Source organism: Myotis brandtii, unplaced genomic scaffold (genome assembly GCF_000412655.1).
Source record: "Myotis brandtii unplaced genomic scaffold, ASM41265v1 scaffold528, whole genome shotgun sequence".
In the NCBI taxonomy this organism is placed as follows: Eukaryota; Metazoa; Chordata; class Mammalia; order Chiroptera; family Vespertilionidae; genus Myotis; species Myotis brandtii.
Window position 1 is genome coordinate 204,299 of NW_005369930.1, and position 16,192 is coordinate 220,490.

At 45.8% G+C, this 16,192-nt stretch overlaps 1 protein-coding gene across 1 annotated transcript in view; it reads left to right on the plus strand.

Annotated features, from left to right (window-relative positions):
* TMEM255B (transmembrane protein 255B) overlaps positions 1-16,192 on the plus strand; it is a 39,176-nt gene that overhangs the window by 3,484 nt on the left and 19,500 nt on the right. The window contains exons 3-4 of the mRNA XM_005877687.2: positions 818-880; positions 15,894-15,983. Coding sequence (XP_005877749.1) covers positions 818-880; positions 15,894-15,983 — 153 coding nt within the window. The remainder of the gene's footprint in view (positions 1-817; positions 881-15,893; positions 15,984-16,192) is intronic.

Below are 16,192 nucleotides of genomic sequence, written 5' to 3' on the forward strand. Positions count from 1 at the left end.
GGAAGAGATCAACCAAAGAACTTGTATGCATATGTGCATAACCCATGGACACTGACAATGGAGTGGTGAAGGCCTGGGGCAGCGGTTCTCAACCTGTGGGTCGCGAACAATGAAAATACATCCTGCATATCAGATATTTACATTACGATTCATAACAGTAGCAAAATTACAGTTATGAAGTAGCAACAAAATAATTTATGGTTGGGGGTCACCACAACATGAGGAACTGTATTAGGAAGGTTGAGAACCACTGGCCTGGGGTATGGAGTGGGGGTGGGCTAGAAGAGGTCAATGGGAGGAAAGGGGGGGACATATGTAATAATTTCAACAATAAAGATTATAAAAAAGAAGAAGGGATGGATCATACTCAGAAGTTTCTATTCCAATCACCGGCTTCCATTGAGCCTAAGGAGTCCACCCAAATGTACATGGACCATCTGCCACTTAGTGGTCAGAACTTGGAGAGGCGGGAGTGGCCCGCCTAGGGCCTTTGATAAGAGATTTTAAGGGTGGCAGTCTCCTATGCATTCTTTTTTTTATTGCTTAAAGTATTACAAAGAGTATTACATAGGTCTCCTTTTTTTTTTCTCCCCTTGACATTCCCCCGGCCTCCCCTATCCCCCAGTGTCTTATGTCCATTGGTTATGTTTATATGCATGCATACAAGTCCTTCCCGCCCCCCAACCCTTCCCAACCTTCCCGCCATAGTTTGACAGTCTGTTCGATGCTGTTATGCATTCTTTACTGTTAGAAGTCAGCATCAAGACACCAGGCGTGCTAACTGGGTGCTTTTTCCTTGTTTTTCCTTTGCTTTCAGCTGGGCTTCGGATCTTTCTTAGGAATTATTGGCATCAACCTGGTGGAGAATCGAAGGCAAATGGTAAGAGAGTACATTGTTACTTTCAAATGGCAATACTTCATCTTTCTTTTTTTTTTTAGGCCGAATAGTATGGAACTGTTTTCTTAACCTCCTTTTTGGGGTTGTTTATTGCAAGTATATAAAAATACAAGTGGTTTTTCTATTTAGTCTTGTATCTGTGAGACCTAATACATGTTGAACTCATTTTTTAGGTCTCATAGTTTTTATTTTTAGTGGATTCCCTGGAATTTTCCATCTATAAGATTAGATCACCTGCAAATATAGATAGTTTTGCTTCTTTTTTCCACAGTCTGGATACTGGAAGTTCATTTCTATGGTTTTAGTAAAAGAAATGTGGGCCTTGGAATGGAAGGATGAAAATCTGGAATCGACAGCAGCTGCCAAAGCAGTGTGGGGGTCCAGCTCCCTAATTAGCTTCCCTGAACACCTGGCAAGTTAGGGCCCCCCGGTTCCTCAGAGCACAGCCTTCTGACTGGCGTTGTCTGCGATGCCTCCACAACCTCATTTCTGCCGTTTCAAGGAATGTTTCTTCCAAGGCTAACTTTGAATGATAAACACATATTTCACTGTCTAACACTTAATTTAATGGTTGTGAAAGCCGAAACCTGTGTCCATCACCAGTAGCGGCGTGATCTCGGGAAACTTACTTGGCAGACTTGCACCTCAGTGCCCGCATTCTCAGGGGTGCCTGGAGCATCTGAGCTGATGCACGGGAGGATATCTAGCACACGCTGGCCCATGGCAGGTGTTCAGAGACTAGTAGCCATTGTTGAATGCTGTGTTTAAGCACATCAGTTAGTCAGAGCAAGTTGTTTCAAAGAGAGACAATAGCAGGCTGAGAAAATGTCAGTGGAAGAGAGAATGCTTGTATTTCATATGCTCCTAAATATGAAGAATGCTTTATTTTTTCTTGATTAATTTTAATTTTTACTACAGAAAAATTTAAACAGATTCCAAACTAGACAGACTGGTAGAAGGAACCCCTCTGTACTCATCTCCCAACTTCATCAACTGTTGACTCAGGGCCAGTCTTGCGCCAGCTCCCACCCATTTCTTCCCTTCTCATGTTATTTTGAAACTAATCCCAGACATGGTCTCATTTCGTCTATAATGATATCATTACGTGGTATCATTTCACTCTGTTCAATCTAATCATTAGAAGTGGCTTCACCATTATCTCTGCCCATTATTATGTTAGTCTCCAGTGATATCTAAGGAATGCTCCAAACTGAGTCAGCTTTTGATACTTTTCCATTGATGAATGAGTTATTACTTTGTAGTCACCGAAACAGACACATGAATCATTGGTTTCACTAATAGTCCTGTAGCTTAGCATGGTCCCAAAGGCAGAGATGGAGAAGTTAAAGGCCTAAAAGTTTGTTAGTTGCTGATCTCCTCCCCACCATATGTGCATACACACACACACACGCACACGCACACACACAGGGATCTTCCTGGATTATAGTTTAAAAGCCACTGAACTAGAAGAACCAATAAGGACTAATAAGTAACTTACAGATGAAAAACATTTCCTGCGAAGGGTGAGGGCATCAGCCTTTGTCTGTCTGGTCTGGAGATACCATTTTTTCTCTTCCACTTTTGGTCTGTTGGGGAGGGGCTGAAGGACAAGGGACCCTGAGGGATACCTTCCCCTGAAGATGCTGCCACCTACACCTTCCAGAAGTTTGGTTAACTTCGGGAGAAGGGGGTAGGGGGAGTTGGGGTGAGGAGGGTGAATGGAGAAGCCACCGGAGTTGCCCACCTTTCCTGCCATCTGGCCACCTGGGGTGTGTGTGACAGAAACTAGATCTGGTTATAAGAAAACAGGTCAAGTTCCAGTATGTAAGCACCCGAGTGTTGGGGCTTTTGAGCGTGTGTACCTGCTACTGAGGAGGCTCAGCACTCTGATTACATGAGAACTATTCCTCTGGTGGCATCTGCCTTCTCCACGGACCACCAGGAGAAGTGAAGTTGGACCTCTGCCCTGCCACTTGCTGGGGTGACAGCCAGCCTCCATTCTACCCACACGGTCTTGGCCTCTGGACCCTGGTTCTTCTGTTCCTTCTAGTTTGAAGGATCCAGCCACCGGGGCTGTGGGCCATCCTGTCCCAGCATGCGGGGCTGGCTACGCAACTCAGAACATGTTTCGCTGCACTAACCTGGAGCTGCCCACGCTGCGGCTGTGAGTGTGTGCCGGGATGCGGCTCTCTGGCCAGCGGCTCCCTAGCAACCTGTTCTTTTCTTTTTTTTTTCTTTTCCTGCAAAAAGCTTTATTGTTTCATTTGGTCCAAGGCATGGGAGAGGGCTCCAGGGTGGTTAAAAGAATGACTAGTAGTTTTGCGAAGAGGCTCAGTTAAAAGCCAGGGACACCAGGGTGATGCAGAGGGGCCTCTGAAAGGCCTCTGGGCTCCAAAGGCTCCTGGTGGTGCTCAAGGATGAGCCTTTGGAAGAGATACTCCCCCAGCCTGGGGCCGGCAGCCTGCGGAGGTGAGTCAGGTGTTGCCCATCTTCTTGATCGGTTTCACCTCTGCATCCAGGAAGTGGTTCTCCAGGAAGTCACAGAGCCGAGGGTCTGCACAGGTAGAACCCAGGGCCTGCAGCTCCACAAGGGCCTGGTTCCGGTTCCTCTCCAAGGCCAGGGAGGCCTCCATGGCGTCCTGAGTTTTGGCCACTCATCTTGGGAAGGTTTCAGCACGTCCTGGGACAGAATGCGGCCACCACATTGCTTGTTTTGCAACTTTAAGAGATGCTCAGCGCCCTCGTGCTTCTTCTCTGACAACTCATGGAAGAAGTGGCCCACGCCCTCGAGAGCCACATCGTCACGGTTGAAGTAGTAGCCCAGAGAGAGGTAGGTGTGGAGGCCCGCAGATGCAGGTTGGCCAGGCGGTTGACCGCAGCCTTCCTGACGATTTGGGAGCTCATGGCTGTTCAGCATAAGGAGTTAAGGTAGGAAAAAAACCCGGTCTGTTGGCTGGTCCTGGAGGTGGTTTTGAAGGTGGTGACTGGATGAGACGAAGGAGAGTGGTCGGAGGCTAGAAGAAGGGGCGGCCCTGGGTCTGTTCCGTCCAGACACTGTTGAAGCAAGAGACCGATCCGGGACCGCAGAGGGCACTGCCAGCCTGTTCTTTTCTTGGTCTCCCCTTGACCGCGAGCTGCTCTGAAGCGATGTTGTCCTGCAGTCCAACTCAGAAGCAGCGAAGGTGGATGGGTGGCCGTGAGAGAGCGCCTCACTCTGTACTCCGCTGGTCCTGGAAGCAAACATCTCAGGATGCAGTGATTAGGTCTATCGTGGCACATGGGGAGAATTTATGTAGGGCCAGGTGCTCTGGATCTCTGTTTGTGCAGCCATGAGCTCACAAAAGTGCTCTGTTTGAAAGAAATGCCCGGAACTTTTATATTTACTCCTCTGTAAGCCATGTCCGTGGGAGGCCTGTTGGGAAAAATTAATCAATTTCCAGATGGATCCAAATATCTGCCTGTTAACAAAGGGCCCTGGGAATTTGCTGACGGAAAGCTACAACCAGGTCTGTTTTTGCTGCCGCTCCACCAGGCATACCATGCAACTACAGCCTTGATGTGCGCATGGGCATCTCTGGAGGGAAAATGAAACTATTGATTCCACCTCAAAGCTACTTTAACTGTCACCCCAGCAATAACCATCAATAACTGTCAATAACCATCAATATTGCATAGAGGACACTTGTTACCTCACAAGCGTTCCCCGAACACGGATGGTTGTCATCCATCCATTTCTTTCTTCAACCCACATTTACCAAGCGCACTCCATGTGCAAGGTGTCATGTTAGGCACCAGGCGGGGAATCATCTCACAGACCTCAGGCTTATGCCCAGAGCACCCGAGGGCACCATGGGAGGGCTGTGAGGGAGGACAGAGAAGAGGCAGTTGAGTTTGAGAAGGGCCCAGAAGGTTCCATTCCAAGGCTGGGAGGAGAAGGCGGAGCTGCTGGTGGATAAAGGCTGAAATGAGACCAGGAGAACCAATGGCACCGTGGCCCTGTCGGGAAGTCAATGTGGCGTTAACTCTGTCTGAACTCATCTCTCAAGCTCTTTCATCGCGTGATGTGCCGTGAGAGTACTTTCACCATATACGATGGAGGGGCTCCCTCCCCAATCCCAGGAGGGTTTCATGACCCCACTGGCATATTTTCCTGTATATCATCTCCTCCTCTTCGACCTTGACCCTCATTATCTCTTCAAATGTCAGCTGAAATCCTCCTTTGCTCCATTCCCTATCTCCCTTCACCTGTTTTTCTCTGTGATTATAGACAAGATCCTGCTGCAGGCAACTGATCATCGCAAAGATGTCATCTCTATGTCCTATAAGAATAATACTTAGTAGATTTGATAAGAACAAATTCCCATGACAAATTATCCCAAGGAACATATAGGAGTGTTTGGTCTCCTCTCAGGTAATGAAAACCCTCCATCTTATTCTACAAGACAGGTTCTATCTTTGACATGTGTGTCTGTTCGGAAGAGGGGGAGGGTGGGGAAGACAAGAGGAGGGCCACTTTCAGCTTCACCTTAAGCAGAGTCGAGCAGAGCCTTTGCTTTATTCCTGTTAGGATTTTTACTTACAGGCTCAGGTCACCAAAGCCACCTCCTGGGAGAGTCTGGAGAGGTCAGGCTGTCCTCCTCCTCGTCTCTGGGTGCTGAGGGAAGGAATAAACACTTAATGAGTGCCACTCCTTGCCAAGCTCCTGCTAGCTGAGCTGTCTCCCTCTCTTGTCTCTCCCTCTCTGTCTCTGTCTGTCTCTGTCTCTCTCTACCTGTCTGGAATGCTCTATCCTCCACCTCCACCTTCTTCTACTTAATTAACACCAGTTCCTCCTTCATATCTCAGCAAAAATGCCATGTCCTCAGGAAAGCTCCCCTAACCTCCGGGATTCATACCTTTATGACATTTATCCGTCCTAGCACTTACCTGTTTATAATGACATGTTCCCTGAGAGGCCAATCTAGTGTTCTCACCGCCACACACCTTTGCTTAGTGAACAAATGACTCTGTGGAAGACATGAACTTTAGGTGGAAGTGGTTGCAGAGCTTTTGTCTGCAAAGAACATAAACTCCAGCCTTAACTGGCAGAGACTATGAGGATTTGTATCCCTCCAGGATGTCCAGAGTGGGTGGTTTTATGGTCGGCTGACTCGATGGCTCAGTGTGTCCTGAGGCCCCTCTCCCACAGGGTTGTCACCCTCCTGATAGAGCAGCATCCAGAGGAAGGAAGCAGATGCTGTCTTCCTTTGATTCTCTCGTAGGAAGGAGAAAACTTTCCCCAAGTCCATGACAGACTTTTCCTTTTATCTCATTGGCCAGGTCCATGCTCATTTCTAAACCAACCCCTGTCATTGGATTATCTCACTAATAACAGGTTCACTGAGGAGCTGGGTGGGGTCATTCCCCAGACGGAGGTGACTTATGTGGACATGAGGGGCCTGAATAAAATCAACGTTAGTTAGCAGGAAAGAAAGGAGGGGTGGATGCTGGACTGACAGCCAGCAGGATTCCCTACAGAGATCTGTCTTCTTTGAACTGGAAAGTCCAATTTCAGGCAATGCATTATGTCACCTGTGTGTCTGAAAAGATACATCTCATTTCAACATGTAGTCATCGAGAGCTTACTAGGTACCACAAGGGACACGGTCGCTGCCCCAAAGTTTTAAGTTGTGATGCAGTCCATTTTATCTATTTTTTCTTTTACTGCTCAGGCTTTTGTTGTGAAATCTAAGAATTCATCACCACATTGAGGTCATGAAGATTTACCCTTATGCCTTCTTTGAATAGTTTTATAGTTTTAGCTCATTGATCAATTTTTAGTTAATTTTTGCATATGGTATAAGGTAAGGGTCTAGCTTCATTCTTTTGCATGTGGGTATCTAGTTATTCCAGTACTGTGGGGAGCCGCTACAGTGTTTTGGACAGGTTCAAGCCTTGGACTAATGAGAGGGCACAGTCCTCTCATTGCCACGTGCGAGTCCCAGCTTGGAGGGCAGAGCCCTCCCAGCACAATTATAACCAACAGCTGTAGTTGTAAGCTTGAACCTATGATCCGAACATGTGGCCCCACATGCCTGAGTGATGTGGGCTTGATAGAGTTCAGGTGCGTATAGTTGAATAGGATGGAGACCCACGAGAAAGTTGTAAACATCTTGATCACACCCTTACTTTGCCTCGTGGCATCTGCTATAAAATAAAGACACGGCGTGTGGGCGTCGGTGCTGTCTCTCAGAGAAGCAGCGTCCCACCGAGACCCAGCTTTCATTCTCTTGTCTGTCTTTTCTAAGCCGTTCAGCCGCCCCCACTTAGGTTCACCCTTGGCCGTGCTGGCGCGGCACCCAGTACCATTTTATCAAGAGACTGTTCTTTTACCCCATTCAATGAACTTGGCACCCTTGTTGAAGATCAATTGGACATAGGGGTTTGGGTTTCTTTCTGAATTTCAATCTCAGTGACATATAGACTGTGGTCTATATGTCTAGCCTTAGGCCAACATCACACTGTTTTGATTCCTGTAGATTTCTAGTAATTTTTGTAATCAGAAAGCATGAGTCCTCTCATGATTTTTTTTCTTTTTCAGGATTCTGTTGTCTATTTAGAGCCCCTTGCACATCCATATGGCTTCTCCATTTCTGCAAAAAGACCATTGATGTTCTGCTAGGGGTTGCATTGAATCTCTAGATCGCTTTGGAGAGAATATTTCCATCTTCACAATATTAAGTCGTGGGATTCTTTCCACTTAATTAGGTCTTTTAAATTTTCTCTCAACAATTTTTTTTTTATTTTAGTGTACAAGTCCTTTACCTCCTCAATTAAATTTATTTTTAAGTATTTTATTTTTGGGGGTGATATTATAAATGGATTTTTTTCTTAATTTCCTTTTTAAGTTGTTCATTGGTGGTGTATTGAAACACCACTCATTTTTTTGTATATTGATCTTGAACCTTGCAACTTTGCTGAATTCAGTCATTATTTGTAGTAGTTTTTTATGGATTATTTGGTAGTTTATATACTTGGAATCATGTAAATAGAGATTGTTTTACTTCTTCCTTTCCAATGTAGGTGCCTTATTTTTCTTTTTTTCTGCCTAATTTTCCCAGGCAAGGACTTGCAGGAAAATATTGAACAGCAGTGGTGAAATTGGGCATCCTAGTCCTGTTGCTTATATCGGGGAGAAAGCTTTTAGTCTTTTACCATTGAGTATGATGTTTGCTGGAGATTTTGGTTAACACCCTTTATTATGTTAAGGAAATTCTCTTCTATTTCTAATTTGTTGAGTGTTTATATCATAAAAAAGTTTAGATTTTGTTAAGTGCTTTTTCTGCATTAATTGAGATGACAATTTTGGTTGTTTTTTTTCTTCATTTTTTTAATGTGCTATATTACATTGATTGATTTTCTTGTGTTGAACCACTCTTGCATTCCTGGACATGGGGTGTGATCCTTTTAATGTGCTGTTGGGTTCAGTTTGCTAGTATTTTATTAAGGATTTTCACCTCTATATTCATAAGGGATGTGGTCTGCTGTTGATCCTGTCTTTTCATATTTTTGTCTGGCTTAGGTATCAGGCCAATGCTGCCCTCATTGAGTGCCAGGAAGTGCTCCCTCCTTTTCTACTTTTGAAACAGTTGGAGTAGGATTGATGTAATTCTTCTTTAACTATTGGTATAACTTACCAGTGATGCCATCTGGTCCTAGGCTTTTCTTTGTTGGGAGGTTTTTGGTTACTGATTCAATCTCTTTACTTTTTATAGGTTTATTGAGATTTTCTTTTTTTTTTCTTAAGTTAATTTTGGTAATTTGTGTGCCTTTCAGTAATTTGTCCATCTCATTTGGATCATCAAATTGGTTGGTGTATAATAATTCATAGTATTTCCTTATAATTCTTTTAATTTCTGTAAAGTTGGTATAATGCTCCCACTTTCATTTCTGATTTTAGTCATTTGCTTTTTTCTCTAGTTTTTGTAGTCAGTTTAGCTAAAGACTTGTCAATATTGTTAATCTTTTCAAAGAACCAACTTTTAGTTACATTTTTTGTTTTTCTATTCTCTATTTTCTGTATACCTGCTGTAACCTTTATTATTTCCTTTCTTTTGCTGGCTTTGGGTTAGTTTGCTGTTATTTTTCAAGTTCTTAAAGTGTTAGGTTATTAATTTGAAATCTTTCTTCTTTTTTAATGAGTGTTGTATTTGCCCTGTCCCTTGAGTTTGGCTGTTTTTGTTTTCATTTTTGTTCATCTTGAAGTGTTGTTGTTGTTGTTGTTGTTTTTTAAATATATTTTATTGATTTTTTACAGAGAGGAAGGGAGAGAGATAGAGAGTTAGAAACATCAATGAGAGAGAAACATTGATCAGCTGCCTCCTGCACATTTCCCACTGGGGATGTGCCCGCAACCCAGGTACATGCCCTTGACCGGAATCGAACCTGGGACCTTTCAGTCCGCAGGCCGACGCTCTATCCACTGAGCCAAACTGGTTTCGGCTCAAAGTGTTTTTTAATTTCCCTTGTGATTTCTAATTTGACCCATCGGTTTAAGAGGGTGTGTTTAATTTTCACATATTTGTGGATTTTCCATTTGTTATTGATTTTTAGCTTTATTGACTGTGGTCGAGAGGAGGAAAGGTAGCGGCAAAGATGAAGAGACAAAGGGTAGGGGTACAGATGGAGGAGACACCTGCAGGTGATGGCTAACCTTGGCAAGGTAGGGACAGTCGCTAGTGTGCAGACAGCAACATCAGCAGCCTTCTGAAGGTTAGGGAAAGCTGAAAGGAGGAGGAGGAGCTAGAGGGGAGTGGACATCAAGGAAATGGTTTGTGGTTTGAGAAAGGAGGAGTTCTGGCATGTCTGTGCTGATGGAAGGTCTAGTGGAGGTGAAGACAGGAGGCTGTGGAGGAGGAGGCAGGGCTGGTGGTGCACAAAGGCGTGGAGCTGCTGGTCCGGGTAGGCGTGCAGCCCTGAGTGTGGGGCCGGCGCAGGGCTGGCAGGTGCGGTCATTGTACAGGTTCTCTTCTGATGGCTTTTGCTTTCCCAGGGAACTGAGCAAAGGTTCACCTGCTGCTGGGAGGAGGGATGTGTGGGGCTGGTGGGAGGAGCAGGCATGGTCCTCAGATGAGTGAGGACAGGTCCCCATGCTCACCTGTTCAGGTGTGAAGTTGGAGAGCCGTATTTAACTAAGTTTGGGTTTTGGCAAGTGAATACAAGACCGTGAGGGAGGAGCAAGGGGTTGTGGGTATTCACAGGGTCTGTAAGCTGGGAAATGTGCACACAGTTCAGATGGTGACCAGTGCGGGACCAGGATGAAGGGCCGGGTGGTTGGAGGGTTGGCACCTGTGTGGCAGTGCTGAGTGGGCAGTCAGACGGTGCAGGGCGTGTGGCCAGCGCTGAGAGGGGCTGTGCGCTGAGGGAGGTGGTGAACATGGGCCAGGCGCTGAGAGCCAGGGCACTGGAAGGGTCACCCTGGACCGCAGAGTCACCAAGGAGCGTGGCTGTGGTCACACTGGTGAGGGTGACCGTGAGCCAGGAAAGAGGGAATGACCTGGAGGTCCGTGAATGACAGCCGCCAGGAGGAGTGAGTCAGGGACCTGGACTTACGTCTGGGGTTGTGGGAGGTGAAGAGAGAATGGTCTCCGTGGTGATATGTGTCAAGGCAGAGCCTGGCCTGTCCGGAGTCCCAGGGACCAAGAGTGGGGCAGAGGGACCCAATCAGAGCCAGTAGGGGAGAAGTTACAAAGGGTCTGCGGACTTACTGGATTTTACCTAGGACACCAGAGGGCACAGGGCAAGTTTTAGGAGGCTGGTTTAGAAAAGAAGATGGAGGGCCACATGGGGATGAGGGGCACACAGAGTCCTGACCGCCCAAGTGACAGCCTTCCCAGCAACAGGCTCTCACCTTCCCCTGTTTTCTTTCTGTCTCCTCTTATCACCACAGTCTTATCCGTCTATTTGGTATTTGTTTTTTTAATCTACTTTCCCTGTTGAAATGCAGATCGGTGAGCCCAGCAAGGATTTGAAGGTGACCTTTCCCCCACAATAACCTGGTTGCCCTTCTCCCAAGAGAAGAGACCCCCAAATGGTGCGATGAAATATTAATAAGTAATTATCAAAATGTTAATAGTGAAATTAAAATATCAATCTAGAGCAGCGGTTCTCAACCTGTGGGTCGCCAACCTGTGGGTTGCGACCCCTTTGGGGGTCGAACGACCCTTCACAGGGGTCACTTAAGACCATCGGAAAACACATATATAATTACATATTGTTTTTGTGATTTATCACTGTGCTTTAATTATGTTCAATTTGTAACAATGAAAATACATCCTGCATATCAAATATTTACATTATGATTCATAACAGTAGCAAAATTACAGTTATGAAGTAGCAACGAAAATAATTTTATGGTTGGGGGTCACCACAACATGAGGAACTGTATTAAAGGGTCACGGCATTAGGAAGGTTGAGAACCACTGCTCTAGAGCCTTCAAAGTTGCTAGAGTAACAGACAGTTTCCATTTGCAAAATCCACAGGTTCTGGCAGGCCTCACACATGGAAAGTGATTTGGTTTGTACCTTTAGGGAACTGATCAGGCTTCTGCTCTGCATTGTCATACTCACCACTAGCGTGAAGGAGAGTTAGTGAAAGGAGTGAAGTAGCTGTGACAGGAAACCCAACTCGGTTTTTCCCAAGAGACAGCTCTGCCGTTGCTGATTCTGGCAAGTTTTCCATTTCCAGCCAGAAGAGTTGGAGGAGAGAATTTCCAGCGTCCTTCCCAACACTCTCACCCAGACTCCGGGGCTTACCCACCAAAGAAGTTCTTGGGCAGTGTCATGCGTGTGACCATCCCAGCACTGCATTGATGATGCATGGGATCTTGCTAGCACTGAATTTACCACACGCATGGTCATGAGTTTACCATGGGAATGGTCTTGCTAGCACTAAACTTGACTTTTCTCGGGGGTGGGAGGAGGAAGGGCCACCAGGCAGGACCCATGAGAGTTGATGAGGACATTCAAATGGTGGGGACAGTTTGTGCAAGACCAAATCAGAGCATGGTTATAAATCTGGACAGTTGAGGGCAGTCCTGCTGTGTTGAAGGGTACTTTGGAAATTTTGTGCTTTCTGTGAATTTCTGGATAAAATCAGGTGGAGGTAAAGATGAGGGTCTCTCGACGATCCCAGCTGTGACCAGGCACATAGGGCCAGAGCTGGCCGCCTGGCCAGGACACGTGGGGTTCTCTGAGGAGTCATCGAGTTGGTTCATCATAACCTCATGGGGCAGCAGGTCCTGACATGGCTCAGAAAAATGACAGGGCATTAGGGGGGTCATGTACAGTGTTGTTTCTGGAAGTTTCTCAGGTAATAACATCACAGTTGTCAGAATTAGATGGGAAGCCCTGTGCTAAAGGCCTTTGGGAACTCCAAAGTGGTTTTGTTCATCTTTGAGTCTCTTCTCCTTCACCCTCTTTGGCTGCAAATTCTGCCCAACAAGAATTAGGGGTTGGGAATGCAGTCTGGTGCAGCCACTGTGGAAAACAGTATGGAGTTTCCTCAAAAAATTAAAAATGGAACTTCCATTTTACCCAGTAATCCCACTTCTAGGAATATATCCCATGTTCATAGCAGCACAATTTACAATAGCCTAAGTGCCCATCAGCAGATGATTGGATTAAAAAACTGTGATACATCTACACAATGGAATACTATGCTGCTGTAAAAAAGAAAGAACCCTTACCATTCACAACAGCATGGATGGACCTGGAGAGCATTATGCTAAAGGAAATAAGCCAGTCAGAGAAAGATAAATATCACATGATCTCACTCATTTGTGGAATATAATGAACAACATAAACTGATGAACAAAAATAGATCCAGAGACAGAGAAGCATCAAACAGACTATTAAACTTCAGGGGGAATACAGGGGAAGGTGGTGGTGGTGGGGGGTGGGGGGTAAGAGATCAACCAAAGGACTTGTATGAATGCATAAAAGCATAACCAATGGACACAGACACCAGGGGGGTGAGGGCATGTGCTGGGGGGTGGAGGTGGCCGGGAGAGGTCAAAGGAGACATATGTAATACTATAAACAATAAAGAATATAAAATAAAACAAAACAAACCACATACAAGAGTTTAAGTTCAAGCTCCCAAGTAAAAAAAATAAAAAGAATTAGGGGTGCCCTTATGGGACAGAGTGTGAGCTGTGTCCGTCCCCTCCAGCTGCTGGGTTGAGGGTCCTTGTGGTAATCACAGAAGCACCCTTGGCAGGAATAATGGTGACATACCACCCTTCTCTCCCAGCTGATTAAAACGAGCTGGTGTGACCTTGGGATTCAAGGCCAGTGTGAAAGAAAAGCATGAACCACGGGGCTTCATATTTCATCTTCGAAGGGTGTGCACCAAGTGAGGACAAAGAGCATCCATCTGGGAGCGGCAAGAAGGTCAAAGGAAGAGGCTGGGAGGACAAGCCGCCAAATTAGAGGCCCCCCCCCCCCAGAAAAGCAAAGGCCCCTGGCCTCCCTACTGAGAAATCTGAAAGTTGCTTCTGAATCTTTTATAACAACAATGTTTTGTTGTTATTTTTTGTATAACAACAATACAAATGTAGGGAAGTCCGGCTAGATCAACGGTTCTCAACCTGTGGGTCGCGACCCCTTTGGGGTCGAACGACCCTTTCACAGGGGTCACCTAAGACCATCGGAAAACACATATATAATTACATATTGTTTTTGTGATTAATCACTATGCTTTAATTATGTTCAATTTGTAACAATGAAATTGGGGGTCACCACAACATGAGGAACTGTATTAAAGGGTCTCGGCATTAGGAAGGTTGAGAACCACTGGGCTAGATATAATTCCTCAAAAGATTTTTACATAACTCTGTACATCATAATGATTTTATTTGTATGCAGTAATTTCATAGGGGAAGAAGCCACATGGATGTCCCCCTCCCCATTGAGATAAAGGAAGCAGTTTTGCCTTAGGCCATATTTCCTTAGTGTTGATGAACATCAAATGTTCCGTGGTAGGCAGTGGAGCTCCTGGCTGGCACGGCTTCTGGAGGAAATTCGGTGTATTTTTCCAGGGCCTCCATCATCCTCAGGGTAAGGTGGGTCCTCCTGTGTGCCCACATCCAGAGCTCTTGATTTACACCTGTTACAGCGTTATCACCCTGGGGCGTCCGCTCTTCGGGGTGGGGACCCATCCCATTCTGCTTCTCTCCAGCACTCAGAGTAGCTACTGACTCATTATTGAGTCCATTGACCCAGAGCAGCTGTTCAGAGGACCCGGTGTTAAAACTGCCTCGGCACCGTAGAAAGTCCAATAGGAAATCATTTTTTTGTTGTTGTACAGATCAAGGCTTATGCAGGCACAGCTGCCACAGGTGGCCCCAAGTTCTTCTTTAATAAACGCATCATAAAATGCCATCTATTGTGGGAAAGGCCAAGGACATCTGCTGGCTTTGTCACATCTGTACCCACAGTACCTAGAGCAGTTCAGGTGTCCAGAGGCATTTATTCAACCCACTGATAAGTCATAGCTCCGCACCTCCTTTCCAGATGGGGAAACCGAGGACCAAAAAGGTGACCAGTTCAGAGATCCCCCCAAAAGGATGCAGAAGACAGCTCTGATTTGCAATGTCGGGGGGCTGTTTTCATTTCGAAGCAACACAGAATGGGACTGGAGTGGGGGTGTGAGGGAAGGGGCTGTGTCCAAGGCAAGCCTGGGAACCGGCCGGCCTCCTTTCACCTTGGACAGCAGCATGGACGGCGCCTCCCGTCTGGGCATCTGTCCCCTTGTTCACATCAAAACTGAACTCAAAGTTCCGGGGTGTCCGGGCAGGCAACGTTTCTTACCAACTCCCTATACTTAGTTGGATATATAAATAATGCAGATTCACATTGATTGAGAGGGAGAGGGCCATATGGAATACAGTCACCCGTGAGCCTGACTGCATTATTAATGAGTAACTCAGCCACAGGGAGGGAACCAACCTAAGTCATGTGGGGAAACAGGTTTTGACCATATTCTCTAAGGCTAGAGACAAAAAGAACTGCACACAAATATTGAACTCTTGATAGTAGCTTGTTTTTCACAGGTTTGGGTTAGTAATTCCCAGACTACTTTAATGCACATTCTAGGGCCGAGGAAATACGTATATTGTGGCTCGTGAGAGTGGAGTTCTCATTGCTGGAGAGAGGAGTTATGATAAGGAAAGTCATGAACGTGGTTTTGAAAGGGTTGGAATTTGAGGAAAGGAGACAGGATTCTTTGTACGATTTTTGCTATTTGTTTTGGTAAACTTGAAATTATTTCACAAGCAAAAATTTAAAGAAATGGCCAACAACTGTAAGAAAAGATCACCAACCTCAGGTTGGTAAAGCGTAAAAGGTTAATACTATGAAGTGTTGTTTGGGATTTAAGGAGATGGGTGTTAGACTATCAGGGAGAGGGAGTCCAATTGGCCAAGCCCCTTTATGGGGCAACGTAGCCTTCTCGCTCAGAGTCTAAGAGTCTAAGAGCAGCGATCCTAAGTGGGTCCTATCTAAAAGTATTGGTTCTTGATTGTTCCAGGAATCTATCCTACTCATACATTAACACAGATTTTATATGGAGAACAAATTTAGGGTCTTTGTAGCAGAGTAAGTAATAGCAAGAAATTGTAAACCATTTAAATACCCATTGTAGGAGCTGGTTAAATAATCTCTGATTATTCGTGAGGATTGTGCAGAGGGGCGGGAACTGAAGATCCCCACCCACAAAGCAGCCTATTTATTGTGTGAAATAAAGTCAACAAGAATGTGCCTTGTATGGGGCGAACTCTGGCCCAGGGTCTGTTCGAGGCTGTGAGTCACTGAGGACAGAGGTGGTAGGGAAGAAGTGAGAATTCTGCAAAAGGCACGGCTAACATCAGGCGGGACTTGGAACTGGTCTGCATTTGAAAAAAGGTTTTTGTTAAGCACTGGACACCCACACCCTCCTCTTGTCTTCTGCTTCCAGCTGGTGGCAGCCATTGTGTTTATCAGCTTCGGCGTGGTGGCCGCCTTCTGCTGTGCCATCGTGGACGGCGTGTTTGCCGCTCGGCACATAGTGAGTTCCATCTTTTTAATTTTGCTCTCAATCGCTTTCCTGGGGTTGAAAGATCTACATACAGAAATAACTTCCCGGAGCTCAGAGACCTTCCCTGCTTCTCTCTCCGTTTCTGTTTGTCAATTGATGTCCTTCCTTCTGTCACTTTTCTTTATTGCCTGCAACACACACACACACACACACACACACACACACACACACACACACAC